This window comes from Lolium perenne, chromosome 3, assembly GCF_019359855.2.
Source record: "Lolium perenne isolate Kyuss_39 chromosome 3, Kyuss_2.0, whole genome shotgun sequence".
Classification (NCBI taxonomy): Eukaryota; Viridiplantae; Streptophyta; class Magnoliopsida; order Poales; family Poaceae; genus Lolium; species Lolium perenne.
In genome coordinates, this window is record NC_067246.2 from 18,876,701 (window position 1) to 18,890,128 (window position 13,428).

General features: G+C 44.5%; 2 protein-coding genes across 2 annotated transcripts; one reads left to right on the forward strand and one right to left on the reverse strand.

Annotated features, from left to right (window-relative positions):
* The first annotated feature begins 8,262 nt into the window (after positions 1-8,262).
* LOC127339197 (uncharacterized) lies at positions 8,263-9,084 on the forward strand. The gene is made up of 2 exons (XM_051365075.1): positions 8,263-8,424; positions 8,527-9,084. Exons 1-2 carry the CDS (start codon positions 8,263-8,265, stop codon positions 9,082-9,084), a joined length of 720 nt encoding a protein of 239 aa, XP_051221035.1.
* Positions 9,085-10,886: 1,802 nt separating this feature from the next.
* On the reverse strand, positions 10,887-13,049 carry LOC127338123 (G-type lectin S-receptor-like serine/threonine-protein kinase At2g19130). Its single transcript, XM_051364368.1, has one exon. It carries the CDS (start codon positions 13,026-13,028, stop codon positions 11,040-11,042), a length of 1,989 nt encoding a protein of 662 aa, XP_051220328.1. The 5' UTR covers positions 13,029-13,049; the 3' UTR covers positions 10,887-11,039.
* Between the last annotated feature and the right edge of the window lie 379 nt (positions 13,050-13,428).

Consider the following 13,428-nt stretch of genomic DNA (forward strand, 5'->3'; position numbering starts at 1 on the left):
TGCTTCTTCATAACCGACCCATCCAGGCCTAGCCGTGTTGTCGTGAGGAGAGGCAAGAGGACCATCATCAGAATGGATGGAGTCGCCAACGAGGAAGATTTCGAAGGACAGTTCGGAGACCCAGTGATATAAGAATCCGAGGACGAAGACACAACATACACCACAAGAAGAAGCAGGACCACGCTACCGAGGTCAGGTCGACCCTTCAAAAGAAGAAGTCATGACACGGGGCTAAATTATTCAACAACGAGCAAGAAAAGTAAGAAGAAAGTGAAATACTCTTCTCGATGATGTAAAACTCTTATTTTACGTATAACTAATATTGAGTTGGTCAATATTTTATGTATAACTAATATTAATTGTGTTGGTCAATATTTTATGGATCGATGTATAACTCATATTTTTTGTTTTTGCATAACTCATTTTTTTTTTGCATAACTCATATTGCTTGGTTATTATCTTGAAAAGAGAAGAAAATAAATATAATAGAAAAGGCCAGAAAAATAATGAAAAATAAAAGAAACATAAAAGAAAGAGAAAAGAACCAGAGCTGATCTGATCATATTGCATGATCTGGGCCATGTCCCAGGTATAGTCGGACTATACTTACTGCCGGCGCACCAGGGCTTTGGTGCGCCGGGGGTAAACTTATCACCGGCGCACCAAAGCCCTGGTGCGCCGGCAGTAAGTATAGTTCGGCTATACTTGGTACTTAACTGCACGCGACCCTTTCTCCCTCATTCCCAAATTGAGCCGATCGAGACGACGAACCCTAACCCACGCCACCGTGAGCTTCCCAAATCGAGCGCCACCGTTCTTCCTCGCCACTATCCTCCATAGTCCGCCACCACCCCCTCCACCATCCCCCACCACCTGCCCCGTAGGCCACTGCGCCGGAGCCTCGGACCCGCCGCTCACCCGCCGCCACAGAGAGGAGGAGCAGGAGATCGACCCCTGCTGCTTCTTCTTCCTTTACCCTGTCGTCGGTGAACACAACACCTCATCTCTCCTCCCCTCTCCCCTGCTAGAAATGAACACGGCTAGGCCTAGAAATGTTCTCTGTTAATTATCTATGTTAATTAGCTACTGTTGAAATCTCTGAAAATTTGGCCTTTCATTAGTTCTTGAAGTTCTTGAATTTACTTACCAGTAGCTCCCTTCTTGAATTAGTTCTTGAAGTAGCTCTCTGAAAATTTAAATAAAAATGATGAAATGGGTTCATTGGTTCATGCTATGGTTGAATAGGCAGAGGAAATAAAATGAAAATAAAATTGCAGATGCACATGGTTCTCTAGAAATGAATTGGGTGAAGTGAAAATAAAAATGCTACTGGTTTAAAATGAAAAATGATAAAAATTGGTGCTATGGTTGATGCTAGTTCTCTGGTTTAGGATTTAAAATTTAGGGTTAGTATAAAATGCTACTGGTTAGTAAAATTTAGTTGAATGAATTCATTTAGGTTGAGCTAGTTCTCTGGTTTAGTAAAAAATGAAATGAACAAGTGGTATTTTTAGTGTTCATGAAATGCTATGGTTGAATGCTCATGCTATTGGTTGAAATGGTGATTTAAAATGGGCTTGTTTTCATTTTATTTCCTCTGCCTATTCAACAATAGCATGAACCAAGTGCTATAATGGTTTCATTTTAACCAAGTGCTATACTGGTTTCTGAGAGCAAAATGCTATACTTGGTTAATGCTACTGGTTTCATTTTAACCAAGTGCTATACTGGTTTCAGAGAGAAAAATGCTATACTTGGTTAATGCTACTGGTTTCATTTTAACCAAGTGCTATACTTGGTTAATAATATGTTCTCTGGTTAATAACATTCTAATAATATGTTCATGAAATAATATGTTCTCTGGTTCCAATTAGTTGCAAATTGAAACCTACTTCTATATATGTTCACTGATGTGCTTTATATGTTCTCTGGTTTGTTAAATGATATACTAAATGAAATGATGAATTGCTTCTGGTTTGTTAAATGATATACTAAATGCTTCTGGTTTGCTTCTGGTTGAGATGGAAATGAAAATAAAATGGTTTGCAGGGATGCTAAAGATGGTTCATTCTCTGGAAATTTGTGTATATGATGTACATGGTTTGCAGGGATGCTATGTGTATATGTTGTACATGGTTTGCAGGGATGCTATGTGTATATGTTGTACATGGTTCTCTGGAAATTTGTTAGTTGAATTGTATATATATATGTTTGCAGGGATTGAGTTGCTATTGAGTGACAGAATGTTGATTCACTTCCGTTCCGGCAATTCTAGCACTCCGCATGACCATTTTTTAGCAAAGGTCATGCTGAATTTTTCCGTGAATTTTATGTTTGCTAATAACTCATTCATCTTCTACTAGTGCAAGCCACCATGTCTTCTAAACAAGAGTTAGAGGCGCACTACAATAAGTATTTCTTCAAGTCGGCGGAGGATGCCGCGGCCGCTGGGGGTAGTGGCGGCGACGACCATGAGATGGAGGATGCAGCTGGGGGTAGCGGCGACGAGACAAGTGCTGCCACCAGGGGTGGCACCGAAACAAGTGGCGACGAGCCAAGCGGCGCCGCCGGGGGTGGTGCCAAGACAAGTGGCGACGACCCAAGCGGCGCCGCCGGGGGTGGCACCGAGACAAGTGGCGACGACCGAAGCGGCACCACCGGGGGTGGCGCCGAGACAAGTGACGACGACCGAAGCGGCGCCACCGGGACAAGTGGCGCCAAGCGTCCGCGGAAGGCAAGGCGCCCAAACACGGTTGCCAGTGGCAGAGACAAAGTCACAGACGTGGACCCTAAAAGTGGTTTGCCGGTGAAGCCGCCGCATGTCGCGAAGGGGTACGGCAACCAATTGGCAGCAATCCTCCGAGAGGTCATCAATCTCAACGTAACGAACCTCCGAGGGAAGAACAAAAAGCATTTGTGAGTCCAACTCCTTGCGAGGATGCACGAACGATACAAGTTCCTAGGCGACTACTCCTCCACTGATGAAACCAATAACATTGTGAACTCACAAGCCCTCCTCAAGTTCACCAAACACCTGAGCAGCTATAAGCACATGGTGAGGAAGATGATTGCTGAAGGCAAAGGTTTCGAAGAGGTCCACTCTTCCTTTCCGAAGGTTACAGAAGAGGACTTTGATGCTTTTGGAGCCAATGAAGAGGTACAAGCGACCAAGAATCGCAAGACGTGGGGGAAGGATATGCGGGAGCTTAACATCGGCAACCACAACCTTGGGAGCCATGGGTATGAAAGAAAGGAGCCCTAGGAAAGAAGATTTATCAGGTCCCAGTACCATAAAAAGGGACTAACCGGGGAACTTGTCACAGACCCCAAGGTGGTAACCGACATAATTTGGTTCACGACCGATGAGAAGGTCCTGGAGATCGAGAAAAAACTGGTAAGAAATTTACCGGTTTAATTAGATCAAGTATCATTTATACAATAGTAGCAACATTTCTCAATGGTTCACGTTTCTTCCGCAGGAAGAAGAAAGACAAAGACTTGCCCAATGTGACGAAGGCTCCTCGTCCGAGGCATCGACAGGCAGGGTAGCCTGGGACAAGCCTCTCGTATGGGCAATAAACCTAGTTAACGAGCATTCACCTATGAGAATGCCGCATAGAGGCCTTGTGGCTAGCGCCGGTATAGGCCACAAGCATTCTCACTAAGGCTTGGCGTATGCGGCAGATAAAAATGCGTGCAATGAGAGGAAACAGCGGGAGGCAGAGGATATGAGGAACTCAATCATAGCCAAAGTCAGAGCTGATTTGGTACCAGGAATCATAGCTCAACTGGTACCGCAACTTAAAGCTTCACTCGTACCTGATCTCAAAGCTGAAGTCATCGCTGAAGTCAAAGCAGATTTCGACGCTGTCGTCGCGTGGTATGAGGGTGGCAAACAAGGGCCCCGCCCAAAAATGGTTAGCTTACACGCCAGCAACTCTGTGATGGCGCCGCCGGCAGCCGGCAATGATGATGTTATAATGGAGACTCCTCCGGCCACTGGCAATGATGCAAGTGCTAGGGATTCACCGGCCATGACGGCTAGCAGCCCCTCTGTCACTTGCACGCCCGCCGCCACAGGTGTCGGCCTATCGACATTAGCCGAGCTCAATGCCCACACAGTAATTAACTAATTAAGCTAGTGTGCATCAAGTTAATATAGTTTTGTCATCCTTGCCCTCTCTCTAACTCCGTACACATGTTCTCGCAGGCGCTCTCCACGCCATGCACCTTTCTGATGAAAGTGAATGACGAACTGAAAGACGTCACGAGAGGGTCCATCATTCGGCCTCTGGCTAAGAAGTGGCACACACGAGATATGTTCGATGACGTTTACCGGGCTGAAGTGGATCGGGCGTTACCGGGCTATGAGGATTTGTATCCTCCTAATCAACAGGATGGTGCCGAAAGCCCGATGAAGCTGAGCTCACTAAAGAGTTGGGTAGTGCTATGGCCGAAGACCCTAATTAGGATCAACACCTCCTCGGGGTCGACGGCAAGCAAAGGAAAAGAAAGCAGCTTTGCGGCGCCACTGGTCAGCGCCCCTCTACAACAGCGAGCGGCGCCTCTGGTCAGCGGTGCACCACAACAGCCAGCGGCGCCAGAGGTCGAGGTCAATGAACGTGATGACTTTGAATGGGATATTCCTACGTCTTCACAAGTTCTCCATGACAATGCCCCGGTGGCTTTGAAATATCTGTGCTCCAAGAAGCTGTTCGATTCTCAAGAAACGCCTGAGGAGGCCGCCACCACCGCCAAAAATATCCTGAGCCCAAACACACTCCATGATACGACCACGGCGGTGATGGTGGCAATAGGCCAGCCGAAGTGCCTACAACCCAAGAAGCGGAAGAGGCCAGCGAAGAAGGACACCAAAGCCAAGGCGTATGCCAAAGCTAAGGAGCCGGTCCGACACCTTAACAATTTGCCAGACACGTGGCGACCGGAGCATCACTTGGGTGAACCAATGCTGCCGAAGCATGTCGTCAAGAATCTCACCGCGGATATGAGGAGCTTGCATAACTCTATCATGTATCTGGAGAAGCGACTTCTCATTTCAAATTCTCCTGGTTACCCTCTCTACGTGGCGAAGGTGCCAACTGGCATGGGCTTTGCCGAAAAGTACCCCGCGGACTTGTGCTTCATCCGGTTCGATGACATCTTCAACATCTTTCGCATGAAAATGCTCCACCATACTGTGGTCTGGCTAGTTGCTCTTAGCATGTCTTCCTAGATCGTTAAGGAGGGGACCCCGGGCATCGCGATAATGGACCCCTTCTATATGCGGGAGAGCATCATCTGCAACCATGGGGATCGGACGATTGCCACCAAGCAGATCGAGGATTTCTTCCTGCTGAATATTAAGAAGAGTGCCATTCTCATCCCTTACTTCCCCGAGTAAGTAATCATTCGCTAGTCCCCATTACATTCTATCCTATATCTTCATTTGCATCTGCGAAGGTTAATCTGAGTGTTTTGCGCAGAGACAAGTTCTGCACCCTCATCATCGTGCACCCGCAACACTCGCATGTAATCTATCTCGACTCAGGTAGGGAGAGGAAGAAAGACTACACCCACATCAAGAGCATTCTCAATGATGCTCTCACCGGCTTCGCCTCCAAGACAGGCATGCTCAAAGTAGAGAGGAAAATACGGGGAGGCCTGGCGTTAACCCACACAACCAACTTCTCCTGCCTCAAGCAGTCGTCGAAAGAGAATGGGATGGATGCGTGGTACGCCATCCTTCAGATGATGGAGTACGTAAAGGACGCAGAAGACATGTTGTTGCCGGACAGTCTTAAAAACAAGTTCAAAAACATGGCGGATGTCGGCGATAGAGATCTGAGACAAAATTGGGGTCGCATCCAATAGCTAATTTGCACGATAATCCAGCAGGATGTCTGCACTAGGTCTGGCATGTTCTTCTACGGCCACAGTCTACCAACTAATGAAGAGCTAGAAATTCGCTTGGAGATGTCGCGTGAGGACATACCATTCAACTCGAATGAGGGTTGCCATCCATTCCCCCCTAGGCCTACAACCTGATCCTAGCTACGACGGGAACTCTTTTGCTTAGCTTGAACAATACGTTGATGAACTTGCGTATTGTAATTGCTATATATTCCGGCCCGATCGACTTGTGAACTCGTTAGCTTGCATCTAGTAATTTGTTACTCTATGGAATCAAACACGCCATGTTATCTTAATCATTTCCATTTACTTTGGTATATATTTCTTGATTATGGCGTGTTTACCTTAATCATTTTCATTTACTCAACCCTTACTTGGCTCGTATTTGGAGTTCGCCGATGATTAGAATTTTTGGTCACTCGTACACTCGGGGGTGGAGCTAGTGAGCCTGGTGTGATGGCCACAAATATCAATCTCCTGTGCATCCTACCTGGCCTCACTGACTCCATCCCTGAATGTTAATATTTATTTCGACCAACAAAGTATGAGGCATGCTTTTTAGTTCATACTACTTGTCTCTTATTTGAGTTGACACTCCTTAATTGCATTGGCCGATGATTAGAATGTTTGGTCACTACACTCTGGGGTGGGTGAGCGAACCTGGTGTGATGGCCACAAATATCAATTTGTTGTGCGTCCTACATGGCCTCACTGACTCCATCCCTGAATGTTAATATTTGTTTCGACCAACAAAGTATGTGGCATGCTATTTAGTACATACTACTTGTCTCTTATTTGAGTTGGCACTTCTTAATTGCATTGGCTTATGATTAGAATGTTTCGTCACTACTCTCATGCTTTACTTCTCGTATATACTTATATGTTGCAAATAGATATATATCATCTATGATTTGGTACTGACATTTTATTTGTCTTGTGCATGGAGATACCGATGACATATGTTGTGTACAATGGGAGGGTTCCTGGAGTCTACGACGACTAGGAGGACTGTCGGAGATAGGTGCACCGTTTCAGCGGCAACAACTACAAGGGATACCCTACTAGGGTGGAGGCGGAAGGAAGATACGCCCGTTATCTAGCGGGAGAGATGAGAGACATGAGGAGGAACCGGATGAAGACCATGGCCTCCGTGATGATGCTCATGGTGACCATGGTCATGTTTTATGTGATTGCAGTTTAGGTTAGTAGCTACATTGTGAGGTGTCTGGTACTATGTACCGAGACTTCTAACTTTGTGAAACTTTGTCATTCGGTGTTGCATGTGTGTTGTATGAATCAAGATTCCGAAACGAGACTTGCCTATTTGTGTATTGATACCGAAATGAGACTTGGCTCTATGTGTTTTTCATATTTCATGTGTACTGCTGTATAAATTTCTACTGTACTAGATAATATAAATATGCATTATAATACACTGAAAAATGCTGTAAAAAAGATATTCGAAATATACCGCCGGTGCACCAAAAGCCCTACTATCGGCGCACAGGCCATTCGCCACTGCTTCCCAAACTACTGCCGGCGCACGTGCGTGTGCGCCCGCGGTACAGGGTTACTGCCGGTGCAGCTAGCCCCGTGCGCCGGCAGTAACTGAGCTACCGCTGGCGCACTGGCTGGTGCGCCGGCAGTAGCCAGTTACCACTGGCCCGTTCGCACCGGCGGGCTCTGGTGCGACGGCAGTAAGGGAAAATGGTGCGCCGGCAATAGGTCTTTTCCTAGTAGTGAGGAGGGGATCTAACAGGAGCAGACGGCGGCTACCAGTCGGGAACGGGATGGGGACGAGCAGGGGTGGCGGTCGGGGATGGGCAGGGGCGGTGGTCGGGGACGAGACACTAGTAGAAAACTGGCCTTCCGTCCAGACCTTTTGTCCCGGCCCAGTTTGGAGCCGGGACAAAAGGCCAGGACACGTTGCCCCAAAGCCAACGGGAGGGCACAGGGCCTTTTGTCCCGGTTCGTTAGGGACCTTTTGTCCCGGTTGGAGGCTCCAACCGGGACAAAAGGGTCTGAGGCCTTTCGAGTCCTGCTGGCAGCCCTTTTGTCTCGGCTGGAGACACGAGCCGGGACATAAGGTCCAACCGTTCGTTCCCACGTGGGAAACGATTCGTCTCGCCAGTACTGCACACGCAAAATAGAGAGAAGCAGAACGATCGTCCGCCCCGCCGAAATTTGCATCGCCGCCGGCGCCATGACTGGCCTTTTCACCTCCCTCTCTCCTATATACATGCCTTGTTCTTCCTTAGATCCCCATAGCCACCAAAACTGCACCATTAGCCACATCTCTCTCTCAAAAAAGAGCCCGGCCGGCGCTCTCTCGAGTCTCTCATGGAACCCGAAATGGTCAAGCTTGCGCGCGCCCTCAACTTCCCTCGATCTGAAGTCTACTTCGATGTCATGGAGAAGATGAATTTCAAGATCACGTACACCCTCCGTGCGAAGAGGGTGGAGAGGTGCATCCGCGTCGTCAAGAGGGATTTCCTCGACGCCGCGGAAATCAAGGTTAGTTTTTCCATGGCTTTTGTTATCAAAGATATGTAGCTTAAATTTACAGATATCATAAATCATCCAAAATCCCAATGACAATTTTTTCTGTGTTTGAAGGTCGTGGGCTTAGACTGCGAGTTCGCCGACCCTCGCAAGGGTAACCAACGCGCCGCCGTCCTGCAACTCTCCGTCGCGCAACATACTCTGGTCTTCCATATTGTGCATGCCGATGAAGTGCCACAACTGCTCATCGATTTCCTTGCGGATAAGAACATCAGATTCTGTGGCGCGGCAATCCACAATGTTGTGAAAATGCTGCAGACCTGCAAAATTATTATTCCATCTGCGATCAACCTCCAGCAGATCCTCCAGAACCCCTTCCCAAAAAAGAAGACTCCGAGTTTGTATGATTTGGCAAATCATTATATTGGGACGGGTCTCAAGCAGAAGAAGAAGTTTAATTATAAGAAGAACAACCCGTCAAAGACCGCCAAGGAATTAGAAGAAGAGGCACTGATTTTTGGATGGGGCGATTTTCCCTTGAGCCATAAGCATAAGCAACTGCAATATGCCGCTCTCAACGCTTGCCTCGGCTTCGAGCTGGGTAGGAGGCATTTTCGGGCACTTGGCTACAGTAGCCATATGGATCGCCTCGGACTTAATATTTATGAGTAGATGCATGGTGGTGTGGTGTGTGGTATCGTGTGTGTCTTCTATGTATGAACATATGAATCATCGCGATCAATATATTAAATCTTTCTATTATATTGTTATTTAAATTCCTGATAGTACGTTTTCTAATAATAATGGACATATTATTTGAATAATGCATATTAAATTCCTCACACTTTTCTAATAGTTATGCATATTTAATTTCACAACACAGCCATATCTGAAAATTCCTCAGTAGTACAAGATAATGCAGCCATCTTTGCTGATTCACAATAATGGCATGAGCTTTCTTTGGGCATCCATCTGATTCTGATCCTTCGGCTGATGAAGACTGGGTATTGCCATCACGTGAACTGCTCGAATTATCAACATAGCGATTCTTTGATGTTTTCATGTCAGAGGAAGTTATGCATATATTATTTGTCCACTTATGGTTTAAAGATTTAAAGATATTAATTATTTGGTAATATTATATGAATAATGCATATATTATTTGATAATAATATTAATAAATGAATAAAAACAACATTATTTCATATTCAAATTCCTCACATTTTTCTAATAGTTATGCATATATTATTTGTCCACTTGCGGTTTAAAGATTTAAAGATATTAATTATTTGGCCATATTATATGAATAATGCATATATTATTTGATAATAATATTAATAAATGAATAAAAACAAAATTATTTCATATTCAAATTCCTCACATTTTTCTAATAGTTATGCATATATTATTTGTCCACTTGCGGTTTAAAGATTTAAATATATTAATTATTTGGCCATATTATATGAATAATGCATATATTATTTGATAATAATATTAATAAAAGAATAAAAATAAAATTATTCCATATTCAAATTCCTCACACTTTTCTAATAGTTATGCATATATTATTTATCCACTTGTGGTTTAAAGATTTAAAGATATTAATTATTTGGCCATATTATATGAATAATGCATATATTATTTGATAATAATATTAATAAAAGAATAAAAATATAATTATTCCATATTCAAATTCCTCACACTTTTCTAATAGTTATGCATATATTATTTGTCCACTTGTGGTTTAAAGATTTAAAGATATTCAAATTCCTCACATTTGAATTCTATATTATTATCTTATGGTAGCATTTACAACAAGGTACAACCACATTAGCGGGAGCATGGCAGGAAAAAACTGAGAAGTTAAGCGTGCTGAGGGTGGAGTAGTGTGAGGATGGGTGACCGATCGGGAAGTCTAGATTTTGAGTATAGATTATGTGTAATTAGTGTTAACAATGGTCCAAGTGAAAAAAGAAAAAATGAAAATGAAAAAAAAGAAAAAAAACATTTTGTCCCGGTTGGGATTACGATCCGGGACAAAAGGTCTTCCGGCCCAAACACCTGCATCGCAGCCACGTGGTGGATTTTATGTCTCGGCTGGTAAGCGGGACGGGACAAAAGGTTGGGCCTTTTATCTCGCCTCTGTTGTCCCGAGTGGCCGGCCGGGACAAAAGCCTTTAACGGCCCGCGACATTAAGCCAGTTTTCTACTAGTGAGAAAAGGTGGCGCAGTTTTGGGGACGAGAAAGGTCGGGCTCACATACCTCGTAGTGTCAATAAGATCCATCACAAGGATGCATGCATCCATTGCTGCTTCCCAGGCATCACCACTCGCTCGTTGAGGTTATATCCATTGTGATTTCTACTGCTAGTTCACCATTCTTTTCTAGATCCAACATTTAGCTTGTGGTGCAGGCAGAGCAAGAAGATGACACATTCACTTCTTGCACGATGTAGTTGGAGCAAGAAGACGAATGCACTTGTGAAATAAGACAATTGTCGAAAGTTTATACATCCTTTAAAAAAGGGAACATTCGGCTAGTACTGAATATTATATCGATGTGTGCATCTACCGATGTAGAGGCCGGTGGTTGTGCCCCTTTAAAAAAATCAACAAACTTCCAGAATTTACAAGGAATTATTCGCATCTGCGTAGTAAGAGCAATCCTCCATGCCGATATAGTTTTGGAGTGATCTTGGAATAGGCGGGATTCCGACTTCCATAACACCCTCTAGCATTTTAACAACTTGCCCCATCATCGGCCTATGATCCTCGGCATCTTGAATGCACCAACATGCAATTCGACATGCTCTGTTCAGCTGCTCTATATCTGCTTGGCCTTCCAACCTAGGATCCAACAGACAGATAGCATCGCCTTCGTTCACCTTGATTGCAGCAAAGATGGGAAAGTAAGTGTACTTTCCTTTCTTGATTTTTTCTGCATTCCTTCGGCCAGATATGATTTCAAGAATCATCATACCGTAGCTGTAAACATCAGCCTTATGTGTGATGGGTTGCCCCGATATCCACTCAGGTGCAAGATATCCGATGGTCCCTCGCATGGTTGTCAAAGCCCTGCTGAAATCTCGACCAAGAAGCTTCGCCATTCCGAAGTCGGCAATCTTAGGGCAGAACTCTGCATCAAGAAGTACGTTGTCCGGCTTCATGTCACAATGTATAATGCACTCCCTGCATTCCTCATGGAGATAAGCCAAGCCTCGTGCAGTACCAAGTGCAATACAGTACCGGAGATCCCATGTCAATTTGGCCGAACTCTTTGAGAAGAGGTGAGAACTCAAGGAACCATTCTCCATGTACTCATATACCAGCAATCTTGTCCTCCCTTGCGCACAAAAACCAAATAAACGGACAAGATTGATGTGCCGAATTATCCCAATTGTCTGCACTTCTGCTCGGAATTGCTTTTCCGCTTGTGCAATTCCTTTTAGCTTTTTGACTGCCACTAGAGACAAACCTGGCAATGCCCCCTTAAAAACATAACCGAAACCACCCTCACCAAGTTTTTCAGAGAAACTTTTGGTCGCCTTTTTTATGTGTCCTTCTGAGAAAATGATGAGGGTGTTATTGCTATTTAAAGGTCTTTCCAAACATTTTCTTCTTATCCAGAAAAGGACAAGAGCAATAAGCATTAGCAGGATGAGCACACCTATTGCCTTTGCTGTTAGAACAAGCTTGGACTTTATCGAAAAATGAACAAGCTTGGAATGTGATTTTTCTTGCACGGAATAGGATATTTCTTGCCAGGTATCTAGAGAAGACCACAATAGAGTCCCACAACCCTCTAACTTAGCAGCACTAAGAGTACCATCAGAATCCAAACGTACATATAAATCTGAATTACTGGACAAGAGTAAAGAGTATTCATCTTCATGAAAATCCATCCAGCTGGGAAAAGTGCCAGAATAATGGATCCGGTAGTTGGCGGTAGAACAATAAACATTGCATAAGATAGTGAACTCCTTTGGTTGGTTTGCATTTCTGGAAAGAGACGAACTGATACTAGCAGAAACATTACTTTTAGCACTATACAGCAGTTGGCCATTAGGTCCAAGCCATCCTCCAGGTAGCAGTGTATCACCCAGGTTATCGAAGCTTTGCCAGAACAACACTGAACTGTTCACTTGATCTCTTATTACGAGATTTCCGTTGTCAAGAAGTACTGCAACTGCAGAAGTAGATATATCCTTCATACCAGTAGCTGATGACCACATAATAGTACTACTATTATAGGGCAGCGAGGTAAGTTGCAAGTTGCCATATGAGAGGCTAAAAGAGGATTTCCAAGGGTCTAAGGTGGGGTATGTATTTTTGTTGATGTCACATACTTCGAATGTAAGTTCCATACCAGGGACGGCCCAAACTAGAAGAGGTTTACAAGTTGATGAGTTGACATACCATATTCCGAATATAAACTCTGAACATGGAGGAGATAGGAAGTTGAAACCCAACTGAAACGCACCATTCTTTGAGAGCAGGGTCTTGTTACCGGACAGAGCTTGGCCTGGAAAGAGAGCATCTGTTGCATGCGCGGATTTACACCTTGGTGACATGATGCAGATGAACATAGCTATAAAGAACTTGCATGCCTTCTCCATTTAGCAGGTATGAGATGGATCGCTTACTAATAAAATGCATGAGTGAACTGGGAGCGGCCAGAATATATATGTCCACCCGGTGTACAAGTAAAGGTTCCGCTCTCATTTAGTTCCCGAGTCAAAGATGTTGACGTGCTTTTAAGGCCATACTAAAGAATGCTCAAAATTCTTCTCCATTTACTCACGATGAAGCAGACAATGTTGACTTGCTTTTAGGGCCACACAAGATGTGTGAAATTTACGACATCTTAGCTGTACTGATGTGTGGAAAAAAAAAGTTGAAAACCCAGGCCCTTACGGTAGGGTAGTTGATTTTTCCTGTGACTGCAGATGTTGATACAAGCCCAACTTGTTTCTAATGTTAGCTCAGCTCCTTGCCTCCGAATACTGTCCGGCGAGA